The sequence below is a fragment of the Myxocyprinus asiaticus genome, chromosome 30 (genome assembly GCF_019703515.2).
Source record: "Myxocyprinus asiaticus isolate MX2 ecotype Aquarium Trade chromosome 30, UBuf_Myxa_2, whole genome shotgun sequence".
Classification (NCBI taxonomy): Eukaryota; Metazoa; Chordata; class Actinopteri; order Cypriniformes; family Catostomidae; genus Myxocyprinus; species Myxocyprinus asiaticus.
This window is the reverse complement of record NC_059373.1, coordinates 25,825,774-25,843,404: the sequence shown is the minus strand read 5'-3', so window position 1 is coordinate 25,843,404 and position 17,631 is coordinate 25,825,774. Positions and strand designations below refer to the sequence as shown.

The 17,631-nt window shown below is 40.3% G+C and overlaps 1 protein-coding gene across 13 annotated transcripts in view; it reads right to left on the bottom strand.

Annotated features, from left to right (window-relative positions):
- The window catches only part of LOC127420801 (microtubule-actin cross-linking factor 1-like), a 223,513-nt gene that overhangs the window by 21,446 nt on the left and 184,436 nt on the right, over positions 1 to 17,631 (bottom strand). For 12 of the 13 annotated variants that reach the window (XM_051663338.1, XM_051663342.1, XM_051663336.1 and 9 more), the window contains 31 exons: positions 17,462 to 17,621; positions 16,303 to 16,629; positions 15,697 to 15,781; positions 15,386 to 15,612; positions 14,930 to 15,136; positions 14,477 to 14,704; positions 14,024 to 14,242; positions 13,268 to 13,471; positions 10,262 to 10,487; positions 9,893 to 10,119; positions 9,667 to 9,789; positions 9,464 to 9,565; positions 9,276 to 9,377; positions 9,009 to 9,182; positions 8,415 to 8,570; positions 8,134 to 8,331; positions 7,360 to 7,488; positions 6,770 to 6,952; positions 6,498 to 6,653; positions 5,322 to 5,528; positions 5,122 to 5,241; positions 4,825 to 4,994; positions 4,544 to 4,703; positions 4,175 to 4,369; positions 3,803 to 4,075; positions 3,522 to 3,710; positions 2,002 to 2,113; positions 1,396 to 1,550; positions 1,068 to 1,230; positions 832 to 986; positions 647 to 721 (listed from right to left, as the gene is read on the bottom strand). In XM_051663338.1, coding sequence (XP_051519298.1) covers positions 647 to 721; positions 832 to 986; positions 1,068 to 1,230; positions 1,396 to 1,550; positions 2,002 to 2,113; positions 3,522 to 3,710; positions 3,803 to 4,075; positions 4,175 to 4,369; positions 4,544 to 4,703; positions 4,825 to 4,994; positions 5,122 to 5,241; positions 5,322 to 5,528; positions 6,498 to 6,653; positions 6,770 to 6,952; positions 7,360 to 7,488; positions 8,134 to 8,331; positions 8,415 to 8,570; positions 9,009 to 9,182; positions 9,276 to 9,377; positions 9,464 to 9,565; positions 9,667 to 9,789; positions 9,893 to 10,119; positions 10,262 to 10,487; positions 13,268 to 13,471; positions 14,024 to 14,242; positions 14,477 to 14,704; positions 14,930 to 15,136; positions 15,386 to 15,612; positions 15,697 to 15,781; positions 16,303 to 16,629; positions 17,462 to 17,621 — 5,407 coding nt within the window. Of the gene's footprint in view, positions 1 to 646; positions 722 to 831; positions 987 to 1,067; positions 1,231 to 1,395; positions 1,551 to 2,001; positions 2,114 to 3,521; positions 3,711 to 3,802; positions 4,076 to 4,174; positions 4,370 to 4,543; positions 4,704 to 4,824; positions 4,995 to 5,121; positions 5,242 to 5,321; positions 5,529 to 6,497; positions 6,654 to 6,769; positions 6,953 to 7,359; positions 7,489 to 8,133; positions 8,332 to 8,414; positions 8,571 to 9,008; positions 9,183 to 9,275; positions 9,378 to 9,463; positions 9,566 to 9,666; positions 9,790 to 9,892; positions 10,120 to 10,261; positions 10,488 to 13,267; positions 13,472 to 14,023; positions 14,243 to 14,476; positions 14,705 to 14,929; positions 15,137 to 15,385; positions 15,613 to 15,696; positions 15,782 to 16,302; positions 16,630 to 17,461; positions 17,622 to 17,631 lie in introns of those variants that run through there. The other variant, XM_051663345.1, reaches the window with a different exon arrangement.

Here is a 17,631-nt window from a genome sequence, read left to right as displayed (position 1 = left end):
GCAGGGTAGAGTGCTTGTGAATAATTGCTTGAAAAACACAATGAGAAGTGCACAGCAGGTGAGGTAGTAAAAAAACAGACAATGAGCTGGACAAACATCAGGACTAAGAGTTTGGAGAATTAGCATCATAGATCCGTAGCCTGTGCAATGCAATATTTCAGTTAGTAAACAGTCTTGTCAAAGATTATTAACAAGTGGATAATGATGTTGAGGTATGAAAGACCAACACAGTGACGGTGACTGCAGCAGCCTCAACTCCAGTCATTGAAATAATGGGTAATATGGTTTTATCATTAGTTAAGTGGTGGAAAGCACACACAGCATACACCTCTGATGTTGCTGTGAAGTGTTATTGCTTAAACACAAAAACTGCCAATACGCTTCTAGCCCAAAAAGGTTGGACTGTACTGAAGCAATTCAAAGAATGTGATGGTGGTTAGAGTCATAATATTACAAATGGCAAGCTCAGTGATGATCTAAATGAGAAAGTGTGGTGATTACATGACAATATAATATACAATATATTGATTAAATCAAAACAATATTTTTTAATGTTTAGAGTTAGACATTAGAACTTAGTATACATGAATTCTGACTTGACTTTTGCTATTGGGCTTCACTGAAGTGTTGAGTTCATTAATCTCACCCTATACTTGTTTTCTCCGATCTGTTCCACCTGAAACCTCTTGGCACACTTGCACTGGGCCACTTGTCTGGTGACCTGTGATAGGAAAACGTTGATTTGAGTTTGAAATCAAATGAATTAAAATAGTATTGCATACACTATATTACAATGTCAAACAAAATGCCTTTTCTCTTTATTGTCCATACCTCATCTTCAATCTTATCAGCATCTGTTGTAGGTCTGTAAGCATCTTTGTTGGGGTGCAAAGCTGCCACAAATTCGTAGTAATCGATGTAGCCATCACAATCACGGTCAAAGATATCAGCAACAGCGGTCATCTCCAGCTTGCTGGTGGGGAACTCTGCAAACAAAACATTGGGTTAAACTGACATTACAAATGAAAAAAGACAAAAATACTTTAGCGATGTTGTTGTGGCCATACTTGACGCCAAGATGCCATCAATAAACTCCTGCCGTGTGATCTTTCCATCCTGGTCCTTGTCGATGCGTCTGAAGAAGTCCATGACGCGAGACTTCTTGTGGTTCATCCAGCGCATGTACTTTTTTCTCCACACATCAAAGTCAAAGTTGGCAAATTCTTTGAGCTGGAGACAGAGAAGTGTTTTAAGATGAGATAAATAGATCAGAGACTAAACAGTGATTTCTGTTTAGATTTGATGTGTGATGTTCAATCACTTATTTTATTACTAGTAAATTTCAGTCTGGGACTGGTTTACGTGTAATTTAGTGTTTGTAGAATGAAGCAGTACCTCCTCTAGTCTGTCGAGGGCATCATTGAGCTTGCGCTGACGATCAAGGGCGAGCAGCCACACCTGTTGCCAGCGGGAGCAGAGCTGAGTGAGGCGAGGGTTACCGCCGGTTACCTGTACTGAATGCTGTTGTTGCTGCTGCTGCTGGTGTTTTCCTGTGAGAAGGACAAGGATATGGTTGGTATGACCACACTATTCCTTTAAAAGAGCACCAATTCTCCTAGGTACTCTTGCGCACAGTTTTTCAAGGTTGTTGGTAGATAAGTTGTTCCAAGCATCTTGGAGAACTTGCCACAGTTCTATGTATTTAGGTTGTCTCAATTGCTTCTGTCACTTCATGTAATCTCAGACTAACTGTTGAGGTCCGGGCTCTGTGGGGGCCATACCATCTGTTGCAGGACTCCTTGTTCTACTTCTATTATGTTCTATTTGATTGATGTTTCCTTTTGACACACTAAGTGTATTTGTAAAACATCTAATAACACTCTTGCACAGTACTGTATATTAAGATTTACTGTGGAATATTTAGTATTTTCATGACACTTTATGCATAAATGGTTTTGTGGTTGTATAAAATGTGTGTGAAGCTGAGATAAAGATTCTTACGAGTTCCTCTCCTCTCTGACAGGCTGCTGGGATGCTCTGCTGGTTTCCTCTTATATGTCTTTGTCACTTTGTCGACATCAGGCTGTTTCCGGGTCATTTCCTCCATAAACACCTAAAAGAAAAGATACAATGCTCAGGTATCTCTTTAAGGGCTCTATTTTTGTGAGCATGCAAAGTGCAGCGCTATGCGCAATGACCGTGTGCAATGTCTTTTCCAATTTTCGTGAGAGTGCTAAATCTAATCGAGTAAAGCGCAAGTGGCCGTGGGTGGGAGTGTTTGCGCTATTATGGGTGTATGCACGCAAACTGTGGGTGTATTGTGTTAATGAAGTGGCTCAAAGCGCAATTGCCTATTTTCCTGAGAAATAGATAATTGCGCTAAAATGTTTGAAAACCATAAACGTTGTCTTAACTCAGCAGAAAGTTTAAACTCAGTTCCTGCATTTGCAGTTTGGAGATTCCACCAGTAGGTGGTAATAAAGTTAAAGTACAAACTCTTAAAATATAGTGGAACATGAAATGATGTCCTTGATGATCAGAGTTGTAGCCAATTTTTATGAAACAAAGATTTATGAGATTTGTGTTAAACTATCTATAGGTCATGGTTTATTTTTCAATTATTATTATTATGTTTAAATTTACAATTATATTTATGATCTAATTTGTAATGTTATTTTTCCACCTGTTGTCATAGAGTGATTTTTAAATCACTGCAAAATGGGCTGGTGGAAGAAATTGGAAATAGTAAAATGTGATTGAATTGGTATGATTTTTTGACCACTTCTTTATTTTGATTATATTTTCGTTTTGTTATAAGTGTAATTTCAGTTTAGAAAGATTTTTATTTAAATTTATTCATGTTTCAATAAATGAATTTAATTTTTCAAAATCAAAATAGACTAGTAGAAGTGAAGTGCATGCCGACACAATCACTGTTAATACTAGCCATGATTTGTGTGTCTGTAGATGAGATTAAATTATTAATAATACTTACATTCTCTGTAATTTAACAGAGTCTACATCCAAATTCTGACGAGAATCAAATTTTTCATGCGTATCAAAGAAGCGTGTCACTGTCATAGAAATATGCCCGACAATCATCAAGGATGCAGTTAATGCACAAAAGAATGTAATTTTCAATTCTTCTAATTCATTGCATACAGTCCACATAAACTACCAACTTCTTACGAATGTGCTGTTTTTTGTTTATGTCGCTGGTGCTCGAGGGAATGGAATATATAATATGCAGATGGTGAAATAACGGGAAAAGAACCTCAGAATTAAATTGCACTTGACCCAGCCCATTTGCGCGTTGCGTGGGCGATTTTGCCAAACCCACTTGCGTCTAGAGTTAGTGCATGCTTGCATGAAAATACCAAAACTTCATGACCATGTCCACTGCGCTTATGACTTATGGCATAGCGCTGCACTTAACACTAGCACTCATAAAATAGGGCCCTAAATCTTAATATTGAAAGTCATATTAAAAGATGACCGAGTAAGGCAGGTGACTTGCCCACCTGATGCTCTGTGATTAGTGTCTTTAGCTGAGGGATGTCCTGAGGGAGTGGTTCAGTATCACGCTGCACCAGTGTGGTCTCTGCCCACTGTAGCCATGACAATAGCTCCTCCAGTAGTGTAGCATTGTTCAGCAATTCAGTAAGAGCCGTCTCCAAGCGCTGCTCGTGCTGTTTGGCCCATGTCAGCACCTGTCAAGCATGACAAATGCAGTGATGTAATAAATTGACTTTATTTTGTTTTATTATTATTAGCTGATGATGCTTTTTCCCTGCCTCTGTACCTCTTCAAAGCGAGCTCTGATGATGGTGATCCAGTGTTTGATGGTGGTGATGCAGTCCGGGTGGCAGACGGCCAGTATGGCTTCACCCATGCCAGCAGATTTATTCACATCCACTCTCTTCTCTTCCACTGTCTGCATAAAGTCTCGGTGCGTGTGCAGCAGCGCCTGCAGAGTCTCTGCCTCCTCTGGCAGGACGCCACGGAAACGCAAAGTCTGCTCTGCCTCTGACAGCCACTCCAGTAACATCTGAACTGCTGTGCGGAACTCCTCTGCCTGCAGACAGAAAACGAGAGCGATAAACAGACAGAGAGGAGAAAATTTTAACGTTAGTCTTCGCTTCATTGTAAATGTAACAAGAGCTGTCAGCCTTACCTGTTTGAGAGCCTGTTGGAGGCGGGTCTGTTTTGAGACTGACAGGGCACAGACCGTTTCCCAGCGGTTGCTAAGCTCCTGCAGTTGAACTTTGACCCAGGCGGTGTCGTCTCGGCCCGTCTCCATCAGCTCTCGAGCAGAACGCTTCAGAGCCTGCACACTACTGGTCCTCTTTCCCAGCTCCTTCTGGAAGGCCTGAAGAACAATACATATAGAAAATCAGAAACTCTACTTTGGAGTAACCTTATAATGTTTTTTTATACTGGGTCAAAACTGTGATCTCTACGATCTATAATCTCTCATTCAAGGACTAAAATAATGATACCAATCTAATCTACCTAATGAAACAATGAAAGCTGTTGTTTGTACCTTATGGGAGTCCATGAGGTTGGAAACCAGGTCCAGGTCTCCATGGACAGGCTGGTCCTCTGCAAGCTGAGGCTCCACACGATACAGCCAGTCAACAAGAGCCTGCAGAGCCTCAGCAAACTGACCTGAGAACAACAGAGCTTCCTCCAACTTGTGTTGCCTGGGGAGGAGAATTTTTTTTTTTTAATACAAATGAGGAAAACATATCAAAGCTTTTTCTTTTTTATCCAAAAGATGCCATTTACCAGTCATATTCTAAATGAATGAATAAATGTTTTTACCTCTCCACACTCTTTCCACACACGGTGTCCCATTTGTCACGGACCTCGCCCAACAAGTTGTCCAGCTTTTGTGTGTCAGCTGATAGTGTGGCCTTGTCTCTCATGGCCTTCCCAGAACGCACTGTAGTGTCATACACTGGCTGCTTGGATCCAAGAGCCTTCTGGAACTCCTGCAGTACAGTGAATAAAAGATAGAGGGCATAAGAGAGAAGTATAAAACCTTTCAGCATAACTGCATGGCCTACTTAAATAAAAACCCAAAGAACACAAAAGCACGTTGATGCAAGGATGGTGTACCTTATGTTTGGCAAGATGGATTTTAATCTTGTCAGGTTCGTTGGAGATTTCCAGTTCAGAGTCCAGCCTGCTCTCTGCCTCCTCCAGCCAGTCCGTCAGCTTCCTCCAGGCCTCATGGAACTAGAGAACAGAAGAATGAAACATTTCAGAGACAGAGAGAGATATGAATAAAGCAATGAAGAGAGTAAACGAAACGATACCTGTTTTGCTCTCTTGCGGGCCTCATCCAGGTGGCGTCCTCTGTCCAGTGACCTCTGCACCAGTTTGTCCCAGCGGGCCTGTACACTGAGCAGCAAGTTCTTGATGAGAACCACGTCCTGTTTGAGACTAGCGAACCGCAGTTGAGAGCCGGCCTTCTCCAGAGCTAGAACCTGCTCTCTGTGAGTGTTCACCTCATTCACAAACACCTGAAATATACAGGGATGAAGCACAGTGTCAAGGACCCAAGATACATTAAATGTAATATGATCCAGATTTTCAAGGTGATTTATCTAAAGAACAGCTTTAATCAGTTCGGTCAAAATTTTAGAACGCTACAAAAATTTTATTGAAATTAATTGATGCTTCTGTTCACTAAGGATGCATTCAATTAATCAAAGAACACTAGTAATGTTGTAAATTATTGCTAACAGTTTTTTTTATTTGTATTTATTTTAAAATTAAATTTGTACTCATGATGGCAAAGCCCCATTTTCAGCAGTCATAACTCCAGTCTACTAAGAAAATACTTTCACCTCATCCTTAAATCATTCTAATGTACTAATATTCTAATGTGCTAATATGGTACTCAAGAAACGTTTCTTATTATTCGAACAGTTGAAAACGGCATTACTACTTAATGAAGTGTGGGAATCGCAAAACAGGAAATGAGTACACTTGCATCTCTTGCAAGTCAAATTTTGGTTTAAAAAATGTCAGAAAGAAAAATGTTTTTCCTGAAAGGCTTTTCCATGCACTACTACTTTAAAAGAAGAAATCAAACTGGATCTAACCAGGACAGGGAGGGAAGTGGATGGCCCAGATGCACAACAACAAGAGGACAGGTACTCTTGTTTCTAGTTTGTGAAACAGACCACTTACAGCTCCTAAACTAGCAGCCATAATAAACAGTACAAGCCAAACATTTGCATTGCTGAGCATCCCTAAGAAGAGGATTCTTACAGCACTTGATTAAATAGAAATAGTTGTTTGTAAAATTAAACTGTAAATGGCTTTAATGTAATTCTTGATCAGTTTAATGCAACTTAGCAAACAGAAACATCAGTTTCTTTCAAAAACAAAACGTCTTGGTGTATTAAAACTTTTGACCAGTAGTGTATATATATATTTAAAAAAATCAGCAAAAAAATGTAAGTAATCAACATTTTCTCCCTGACCTTGTGCTCATCTATCTGGAAGAGTACGGTGTCGAGAATGAGACTGGGTGGTTGAGCCATGTTGAGTGTCTGCTCTGCCTGAGTCAGCCAGTTCATAGTGTCCTGCAGGGAGGTCTGGAACCCTGTTGCCAGTGAGACAGCTTCCTCCAGTTTACCCTTTGAAGAGAGAGAGAGAATGCTTTAGAATGGGAGACAAAACAAGATGCTTCACTGAGCTTTGATAATTAATTAGCATTTAATTCCACATATTGGGTTAAAAAAAAAAAACTCACCCTTCTGTCATCCATTTTGGCATTGAGACTTGCCCATTTGTTCTGTAGTAGAGCCAGGTTCTGTTGTGTCTGTGTGGTTCCTGGACCAGTGTCCTCCCCTCCTCTGGCCAGCAGCATGGACTCTCCATGGTCCAGCAGCCGATGGTACTGCTCACCTCTCTGGGTCAACTGAGACTGGAGCTCCTTCATACAAAATTGAGCAAGATAAAAAATAAATTAAAAAAAGTAATGATACTTTTTCATGTGCACTGATATGCTCTAATGATACAATTGAATCGAGTTATTCATCAAATACAGTGCAAATGTAGTATTTATTATGTACTTTCATCATCTATTTTAATCTATTTTTTCTCTTAGTTTATTTCTACTAAGAATAACTTTTAAAAGTAACAAAAACAGAATAAATATAATAATAATAACATAATATAGTAATAAATGCAAGATACGTCATTAAACTCTTCAAATTAAATGAACTGAAACATTTAAAGTCAAGACAACTTCAAATTATTGAAAATTGCAATAATATGTTGTTTATTTAGAAATGGTCTGCTATCTGATGGGCAGCCTGCAGATGAACTATGTTAATGTACCATGTGTTGCTGCAATTGCTCTCTGGCAGTCTCAGGCAGGCCACCTGTGGGTTTGGCAGCAGACAGCTGACTCTCTGTGCGTCTGAGCCACTGCAGAAACTCCTCCAGCTCTCCGTGGAAACCCTCCGCCTGACACAGAAACCACACAGGGTAAACACAATGAGATAATTGATCTGACACCTGTCCTACAATATTAAAGAGAACCATTCTGGGTAGCCCTCCAGACTGGATCTGTTTCATAGTACCTCACTGAGTATAATCCTTCGCAAACTAGATGCATTTTAAGTCATTAAAAGCTGTATATATTCACTTGCATTAGTTTTTTTTTATTGGTGCGTTCAATGAGAGCTCTCTGTGTAATGTATTATGTATGCAACTGATCCTTACTTAATATATCTAAGCTTTATTTTCATATACAGAGGATACAGTATATTAATTATAATGAATTTCTTTATTCTTCATATAACATTAATTAAGAGTCTCTTTTCACACACACTTTCATCTTTACACAAAAGTATTTATTCATAATGCTTTTTTTACTGAATTATTGCAAATTTGCATTGAATTACTTGTTCTTTTACGTTTGAGAAATATAGATTTTGATGTTTCTTGAGTAACACCAGTAAACTGGTGTCATCAACACAAATTTCCAAGCTTTAAAAAATACACAAAGGCATATCATTTAGCTTCCTTTCCATTAAAGGTTAATGTGTTAACTACAGGAACATTATCACTCTAATCAACTGACAACCCTACTATTCACATATTCAGCACCTGTTGCAGAGCTGCTTCCAGCAGTTTCTGCCTCTCATCAGTCTTGAGCAGAAGATTCTTCCAGCTGCGGTTCAGTTCATCCAGCTGGTCTCTCAGGTGATTGATCTCGTCTCCAGGACTGGACTCCAGCAGCTCAGAGCCGGCACTGTTCACAGTCTCAACAGTGGCCCGATGGGACAGCACATCGTTTCTTAAAACCTACATAGAGAGGCTGATCAAGGGGATTTGTCTAAAGAAATAAAAAATGTAGAGTACATGTAAATGAAGCCCTATGTACATACGTGATGCTTAGCCAGCTCGATTTCAATGGCCTTGGGGTCAGAGCTGATGGGCCGCTGTGTGTCCAGTGTGGTGTGAGTGTGGCTGAGCCAAGACAGTAGCTCTGAGAGAGCATGCTGGAACTGACCTAAAGCCAGCAGAGCACCCTCTAGTTTGTGCTGAGAGAGAGAGAAAATGAGATGGAATCAAGACAGGATAAACAGAAAGACCATTTCCTGTTTTTTGTAAAGTAATACAATCTAAACCAGGGGTCTTCAACATGGGGTCCTCCAATTATTGTTTGAACTCAAAATAATTTTTGTGATAAAATGAAAATACCACTTAAACAAAAATGCATTATTATGTTTCAACCAAAGCTAAAGTTCATGTTTCCAATTATATTTTTATTCTATGTATATGGTTAAGCACACATGTTATTATAGGCCAGGTTTACTATGCAACACTCAGTTTTACACAACATGTAATATCCATGTCCTGAGTTGAAGATCCTTGATCTAAACCACCTTATAGCTGCACATGAGGTCATTTTTTAGTGAATATAATGTAAAAAGTAGTAATGATTGATATGATTAAAAAAATATTCACTCTTTCTTCACCTGTCTGAGTGTAATCTTGTCCACCAGGTTGTCCCAGAGGTGGCGCAGCTCAATGAGAGGCTCCTGTATCATGTCTCTGTCTGTTTGATCAGTCACCTTCCTGAGCAGCAGCTCTCCTTGGTGGCAGAGCTTCTCCATGTCAATCTGCTGCTGGTACACCTCTACTTTGTATTGCTGTTTCATTTCAAAAGAAAATGGGTCAAACGAAAATACATCTTTTTCTCAATATAAGTCGAGTGATGAGGGTAGATGAAGACAGATTCACACCTTTAGCTCCTCGATCTGTTGTTTGACAGTGCTGAGGTCCGTCCCCACAGCTGGCATGTCACACAGTTTGATGACAGCATTGTCCAAGTAGTCAAACATGCCCTGAGAAGACAAAAAGGAGGGGTTGTGAACATACAGTTGGCTTGACCAATCAGGTTGGAGTTGGAATTTTTAGTAGTGATAGAGACCTGAAGAGCATCCTGGTACTGAACAGAAGCAGTCATTGCCTCCTCCAGTCTCTCCATTCTCTCTCTCCATGTGCGGTTCAAGCCTTCCCAGGCAGCATTCATCTGAGCGACAAAGGACCACCACAAATTAATAACACATGGTAATATCTTGTTTAAAATCTGAGAGAAATTGGGCATTCCTCTCGTGACTTAGTTATTCTTACCTCATCGATGGTTTTCTTGACCTCTGGTTTCTCTGTCTCTCCACAGGCAAAGATGAGATCAGCTCCCAGTGTGCGTACGATCTCCAGTTCTTCCCTCAGTCCATCTGTCTCTGCCTTAATGGCCTGTGTGTGAGAGGAGAACATCATGACTACTCCCTGACCTTTGTCTTGGCACTTGTCCAACATTATTTAGTTCTATCTTCTTGGACTGACTAGTTGGACTGACCTCTGCTGCCTCTATTTGTTGTTTGATGAGTGAGGGATCCACCCCAGGATCCTCCAGCTCTTTCACAATGTCCTGAGAGTCACGGAGAGTGCTCAGCAGAGCGGCCATGTCAGCCCAGAACTTTCCGGCGAGGTCCAGAACATCCTGAAGCTTCCCTTCTCTTTCCTCAGCCCTCTGCCTGATCTCATCCCATAGGGAGCGCAGCCGCAAGAGTCGGGAATGCACCGCTAAGGAAAGTAACAGAACACAAATTTATCAAAGCATTTATGAAGCAAACTGATCCTTCTGCTTCAAGGTTCAACATAAGCTTATAGCTTAAAATGTCATAAGCCAAATTTTGCAGTTTAAATTCAGGTAAAAGATTTTTACCCTGGGCAGCAGGATCGTCGTGTGGGGCGCGACTGATGAGCTCTTCTCCGCGGGCACACAAGGCACTGAAAGACGGCAGGAGTTTGTCCAGCTCTAGTCCTGTAGCCCGGTGCTCCGCCAGCTGCTCCCGGATCTTGTCCACCTCAGCGGCCACTGGAGGAGGCTGCCGCAAACGCTGGACCGCTCCCTCCAGAGTTTCCAACAGAGGGTCCATCTTATCATGGAACTGAAAGGAGAGAGAGAGTGAAGGACAAGGTCAAATCAAATACAGCATGGCAGAAATTGGAGAAGAACCAGGCATAAGGAGGATTGATGAGGAGAGATTTATCCCAGACACATGCTAAAGGACAGAGGAAGTTGGTGCTCCCTAAGGAATACATCAAGGTCAAGGGTCTACAGCAGTGTTTCCAAATTCTGGTCCTGGTCCTACCTACAAAACTCCACATTTTGTATGTCCTCTGTATTTGAAACACCCAATTCAGGTAATTGAGTCTCTACTAATGATCTGATGAGTTGAATCAAATGTGTTAGATACGGGAGATGTGGAAAAATGTATAGTGTTGGGGGTTCTCCAGGACCTGGATTAGGAAAATTATGATCTACAGAATACACCACAAAAGAATGACACCTTCATTCTGCATGAACACATCTGAAACATGTTCTATATAAAAGAACATAATAATATTAATGAAAGAATGTTGTTGCCTTTAGGTTTGATTGTACTTGTATTGGGAATATATGTATCACACATGACTTTTGTCATTTCTCAAGGAAGTACTTCTTTTAACCTAACTTAACCCTAAAACATACCAAAATATAATGTATGTATGTATGTATTGTATGTATGTATAGTATGTATCTGTGTATCTGAGAATAAATATATATCTATATACATATATTCTTGTACTGGACACATAACTATCAAAATAAACAATTACTGTTTAGATCAGCTGATCAGCTCAAACTAGCTTAGGGTAACAAAGATGTAACAAAGGTTACACTTCTGTTCCATCAGAGTTCTATGGAATATTCCTGATTGAAGAATTCCTTACAGAGGGTACAGGGGTTATCAGTGGGTGATGGCATTCTTACCTCTACCAGCTGAGGGTGTTGCAGAGAGCATTGATGATGGCGGGATGGACACACACGGCACATCCACACAGAGTGAGTGATGAATGGATGGATGGACCAAATGGACATGGAAGGGAGGGGTGGAGGGAATGAGCAAAGGAAGAGTTGCAACAAGCGAGTGGGAATGCGGGAAGGAAGGTGGATGATGGACAGATGATGGTCAAGAGACACAGGAGGGTAAATGCAGAGACAGGAGGAGTTACAGTACAGTAGAGTTTGAAGGGATGGGGTTGGAGAAACAGTACAATGAGTTAATTCAACAGCATGCAACAGGCCAGCAGGAAGCATAAATAACAATAACATTCAGCCAAACTGCAGTTGATGTCTGATGTCAGTGATATTATCGTTTAGAACATCCTTTCTAAGACTGATGTGATCTGCTACTTAATTGGTGGATAGAGCATATTCTATTTTGTTAAATACAAAACAGCGAAAGTCAACATGAAACAGCATTCACAATACATTTAACTTCAGAATGTGTTAAATTTCTAAATAAAAAAAAATAAATCAAAAAAAAAAAAAAAAAAAAAGGTAAGGTGCAATCTAGGGCTGGGATATTTGACGATGTAATCGGATATCTAGGATTTCTGATAAATATCCCGATGCCGACATAGACTCTCTTTGACAGACAATGTTCAACAATATCGGGAAATGACAAAACCATGGAGCTGGGAAGTTGCTAAAAATATTAAATAGTAACCCAGGATTTAAAATTAGCACTTGCGAGTCCGTCACTGTGGTGGGCGACCTGCAAGACGTCTCGGAGTGACACATGACAAGAAATGCTGTTAGACACAAAAGACACGCGCTTGAAGAAACACACTGTATTATATTTTTAAGAACAAACGACAGAAAAGCCATTGAAGCACGTGTCTGATTCGCTGTTTGTTCAGACATGTGCAGCTCGAGCGTATCTCGTGGACACACGCATGTAAAGAGTTCTCACTCAGTCATCTGAAAACAGTTTGCAAGAATGGTGTCATCTATGAGAATGCAAATGCTGCAAATGACCTCAGGCCATCTCAGGAGGTGCTTGGATTTAAGTTCGCTTTATTTCCACGGAACAGTTCGAGCTTCTCATGCAATGTGAACCCAATTCTGCAGGTTCAAAAATCACAAAATTATACAAAAACACCTTGAACCTAAAATGTATTTATATTATAGTTATCATTTTTATCATTATGTTTACATTTATAATTTTCTTTAGATCTTTATAAGTAATTTTCCACCTGTTGTTGTAGATGGAAAATTGCGTGACAGCACATGAGAGGTGGTTAAGTACACATTTTTTGATCGCTTTATTTTAATTGCTTTTTCTTTTTTTATGAAGTGCAATTTGAATATAGAAATATCCCTGGATTAAGTTTTTCATGTTTCAATAAATGAATTTAGTTTTGAAAGCAAAATCAATAAAGCAAAAATATTACATACCCCCTTCGGCAGTGGGGGCAGAGGGGTTGACAATGTAATTGAATATTGCGATATGTTTTTATTAAAATATCATGAACATATTTCTTGCATATTGCCCAGCCCTGCTTATTTTATCAATCAAGAATTGACTGGATCATGAAAAGTGGTCTATACTACATGACGTGGTTGAATGGAAGGGGTTGCTGGTTCAGTTATCTTTGGAATAAGTTGCACTATTGGTGCACATTAAGACCAGGAATGTGTATTAAGAAACTCATTAGGGTCAGTTTTGATTTCATGTTGACTTTAAACAAACGCCTTAACGAAACTGAAAGGTTAACACTATAGAACATGACAATGATACATTTGTTATTATTGTGCCATTTAAAAAGGAAGTGTGTGTGCTGTAATTCAATAACCACAAGGGCAGCAGTCCAAAGCTTGGAAACAAATTGGAGCAAATACCTGTGTAGACTGTGACACGGCTTCATCAAGTGCTGTAGCTCGACATTTGACCTCTTCTTTGATAGTGATGTAACGTCTTTCTGCATCATTATACCGCTGTCTCACCGTCAATCCTTCCTGGGCACTCAGCTCTGCCAGCTGTGGGCCGATCTTTAGCAACTTGTCTATGTGTGGCTTGTGCTCAGCAATGAACTCCCTCAGAAGCTAGAAAGGAAGACAAATATGAAAATTATCATGTGATGTCAATACGTGAGATAATATAATGTGGCTTTTAGTCCATGTCTATTAGCATTGATGCCATTTATATGCTAGTGAAAAAATGTTCTTCTGAGAAAAAGAACAATAATGTAAATGATATATCTGGCACTCCAAATTTGTGTCCAATAAAATGCTCTCTGGAATGAGAATATACTTCGCCTAAAAGCATTCACTTCTGACAAGCAATAGCAAGTAGCAAATAGTGTTCATGGCATTGATGTAAACTAAAGGCTATTGATTTAAAAAAAAAAAAGGGACAAACTCTTTGATATGTCCCACCCCAACATCCTGTTTCAATAGGAAATGTGTCAACACAGGAAAGAAAACTGCAGTTTGTCAACCGTTTATTTTGAATGATACCATTATTTACAGCAGGCAACAAAAGGGCTATGGGTCATATGAAGAACAGTGATGGTTAACTAAGCCACAACAGAGTGCTTCCGAGCAAATCCAAGGGTTTCTGGACTCAGGTTATGTGTCTGTGTATTGCTCACTCACCCTCATTTGGTCTTGCTGTTGCCTGAGTGCCTCTGTGTCAATGGCGGGAGGGGGTAACTGGGTAATCAGTGTCTCCGTCTCACCCAACCAGGGTTCAAGTTCCTCATAAGTCTCCCAGAACCGGGCCACCAGTACCTGAGCCTGCTCTAGAGCTGAAAACCGCTCAGAATGACTCTGGTTTACTGCTTCATAACAAGCACTTAAAGAGTCCATCTTCACCTTCAGGAGGAAGAGGAAGAAAGTTTTTTTTAAGGACAACGAAATTAGTCTTTTTCAGAAACAATGTAGCATTGTTGTCTTTCCCAAACAAGAGATTTAATTCACATATGAATAAACAATTCAAATCACTGCCGTAAAACGCAAGAGTTACAACAATACAATTTTCGTGATTTAACCAGAAGAATAATTGAAAGGCTTTTCCCCCCATCCCTTCCTCTGAATTTTGTCTCTAACCATCAGTGCCTCTCTCTGCTGTTCAGTGCAGCTCTCCAGGATGTCCTCTTGAGTCTTAAGAAGTTGGTCCACGGTGTCTTTGTGACGGATAATGTCGATGTTAAAGGCTCTCTGCACCTGGAGCTGAGCCACAGTTACATCGGGCTCCAGACTAAGAGGCCCCAAAGCTGCCAACTTCCTCTGCATCTCTCTGACCCAGGTCAACTCTGCATCCATTGCCTCCTCATACTGCCCGAATAACAAATATAAATACACAGTCAAAAGACACGTGAGAAATATTTACATACTTAAGCAAGCAACATGGACACAATGCCCTAAATGTAATATTTTTATTTATTGCAATTACCTATATTTTATAACTCTATAAACAAAATAATACAAAAATATAAACAACAAAACAAAAAACTAAATAAAATTCCATGAGCCTGAATTTGCCAGTGTTTGTTGCAGTACCTGCTGTGACCTTTGGATAGCAGCCTGCACTAACTGCACTCTCTGTGTGATGGTCTCGTCTGCTTGGCGGTAGCGCTGATTGGCATCAGCGACCAGGCGGTCCAGGCCCTCTCGTGCACGCCAGGGCACCAGATCCAGTAAGGCACTGCCCACTTCATTGACTGTGTCCAGAACCAACCGCTTCTCAGCAGACACACATTTCAGCTCCTGAGGCATACATACAGATACATCTATCAAACAAACAATTCAATTCAACAAACACACAAGAGAAACAACTACTGTAAATTGTAGCAAGATACCTAGATGTGGCAAAAACAAAAACGGTCATAGGACCAGATGATTTCCTAAATTTTTAACAAAATTGTATTAATACATTTTCAAACGAAACAAAAATACAGATGCCACATTTTGAGAGCACTTTAGCTTTCTATAAATAACAAATCTAGACATCTTCACCCTTTGTCTGTCCTGATAGGCTGGTGTTGTGTCTGGCTCAATGTTGCTAAGCTCCACCTCCACAGCATCCAACCATTGGTTGATGTCATTGTGTGCGCTAGCGAATCGTGTGGCCAATTGAAGGGCCTGTTCCAGAGTACGAAGGGCCTTGCAGCTGCCTGCTGTCATCTCTGCGTAGCGACTTTTAATGCCATCTAGCTTCTCCTGAATCAACAAGACCTCTTCACCTGTCAGACAAATCAAAGATGATCACAATCGAGGAAGCAATTCAGTGATACACCAATGAGCATAGAGGTTGGATGGAAAAGTACCAGTGGTTTGTTTGAGCAGAGCCTGTCCATTCTTAATGGCCTGGTCCACTGTCTTCTTCCTGCTGATTATCTCTTCATTAAGAGCCTGTACGGGTGAGCAGTGGAATTATTAACTCTGGATATACTGTTAGGATGTTTTATGTATAATATTTTTTTTTTAAGTATAACTTAAGGTTAAATTGGGATTTCGGAAGTGGGAGACCCTAAAATCTGGTGGTGATTTTGGTGACTTTTGGCAAGATCCATAACATTTGATGCAACTTACAAAGTAAAATTGCTACTGCATATCTCTGGATATACTTTATATATACAATTTTATTTTTGTGATTTCATTGGAATGGAGCGCGGGTTGCAGACTGGACTGGGGAAAACAAGAAATGGAATGGATTGACAAAATCTTCTTTTTTATTTTTTTCTTTCTTTCTTTTTAAATCGAAGATGACATTTCGGATCATTCTAACACAATTGATTCCCTGGTTATTACTATGGTCTTTTGTCAGTGAGTGAAAGCTTTTTTTGTGAAGAGGGCCATTTGACAGCATTCATCATCTATTAATTGACTTAAAAAACGTTGATCCTCGGCTGCTATTCTTTGCAGAATCATACCAGTGTGTGTTTGTGTGTCTGTGCCAACAGCTCCGGCTGATAACTCTGCAACGAGACCTCAGCCAGTCTCTGGGCCACCTCAGCTAGCCAGTTAAGGACTTCCACCTCTTCCTCTCCAAACAGTTGTGCATTAGCAAGGGCCTGCTCCAGCATGGCCTCCCTTCGACTGTACCATTCACGCAGCTCTGTGTGCCCATTGCGCACTGCCGCCACACGCTCGCCCAGCCAATCACGATCAGCCACACAGCTGAGCGAGTACAGTGATTGGCTGAGAGTCTCAAGGTGGTCAACCTCTTTCTCCCGAGAGGTCACCTCCTCTTGGAAAGCCTGGGATTATAGCCCAGGGTAAAGAGGAGAGGGGAAAGTAATGGGATGAGTAGAAGAGGGAAAACAGAAACAAAAAGGCAAACATAAACATAAATGCTGGATAAAGAATGATAACAATTCATAATTAAAGTTGCACTCAGTATTTTTTATTTATGTTGCACTGGCCAATACAGCAGTTGTCTTGAACTTGGACTATGGACACCTAGTGCGCTACTCGCAGTTAACTATGATGTTTCATTAATTGCAAGAGCAGTAGGGTTAGGTATGTCATGTGATCTCAACATGGTTGCCCCCATGAGGCAGCCTAGTTGCATGTAAATAAAACTGCATTTATTAAGCTATTATCAAATGCGAGTATATATGATTTTAACATTTTGTTTTAAACATTACACAAGTATTGTTCATGTCTTAAGGGGTAAAACTTTTTAATTACCCAAAAAATACTGAGTGCACCTTTAATGGATGTGAATGAAAAACAAAATATGCATCAATGTAAAATGAGATGAGAACATAACCATAAAAAAGAAAGAAAAATGTGATAAGATAAATCCAACTGCAAAATGGAAAGGATATGGGCAGGGCCATGACCAGAGGCCTAAATGTCTTGCCTTCTTTGATAATCGCACCCCTACTTTTCATTTAAAATCACAAGAGCCTGACAGTTTATTCTAAAAATTTTTCCACTAAATATCTATTCATTTCTAATGATTCTCAAAGCTTTGAAAATTGCTTACTAAAATGACTCAAATCTCAGCTCCATTACCAGCAGTGGCAGACGTTTCTTCTAAAAAGTGCCAGGATACATCGCTCCCTGGTGTCGCATATACTTTACCTTGTGCTTTACAATCTGCTGTGTGATTTTGGAAGTCTGGGTTCCCATTGGTTCAGCAGAGCTCAGGCGCCTCTCCGCAGCACTCAACCACTCCCCAAGTGGCTCCAAAGCCTCATGGAACTGCAGAGCCAACACCTGCAACTCCTCCAGTTGCCGTTGCCTGAGGAGAT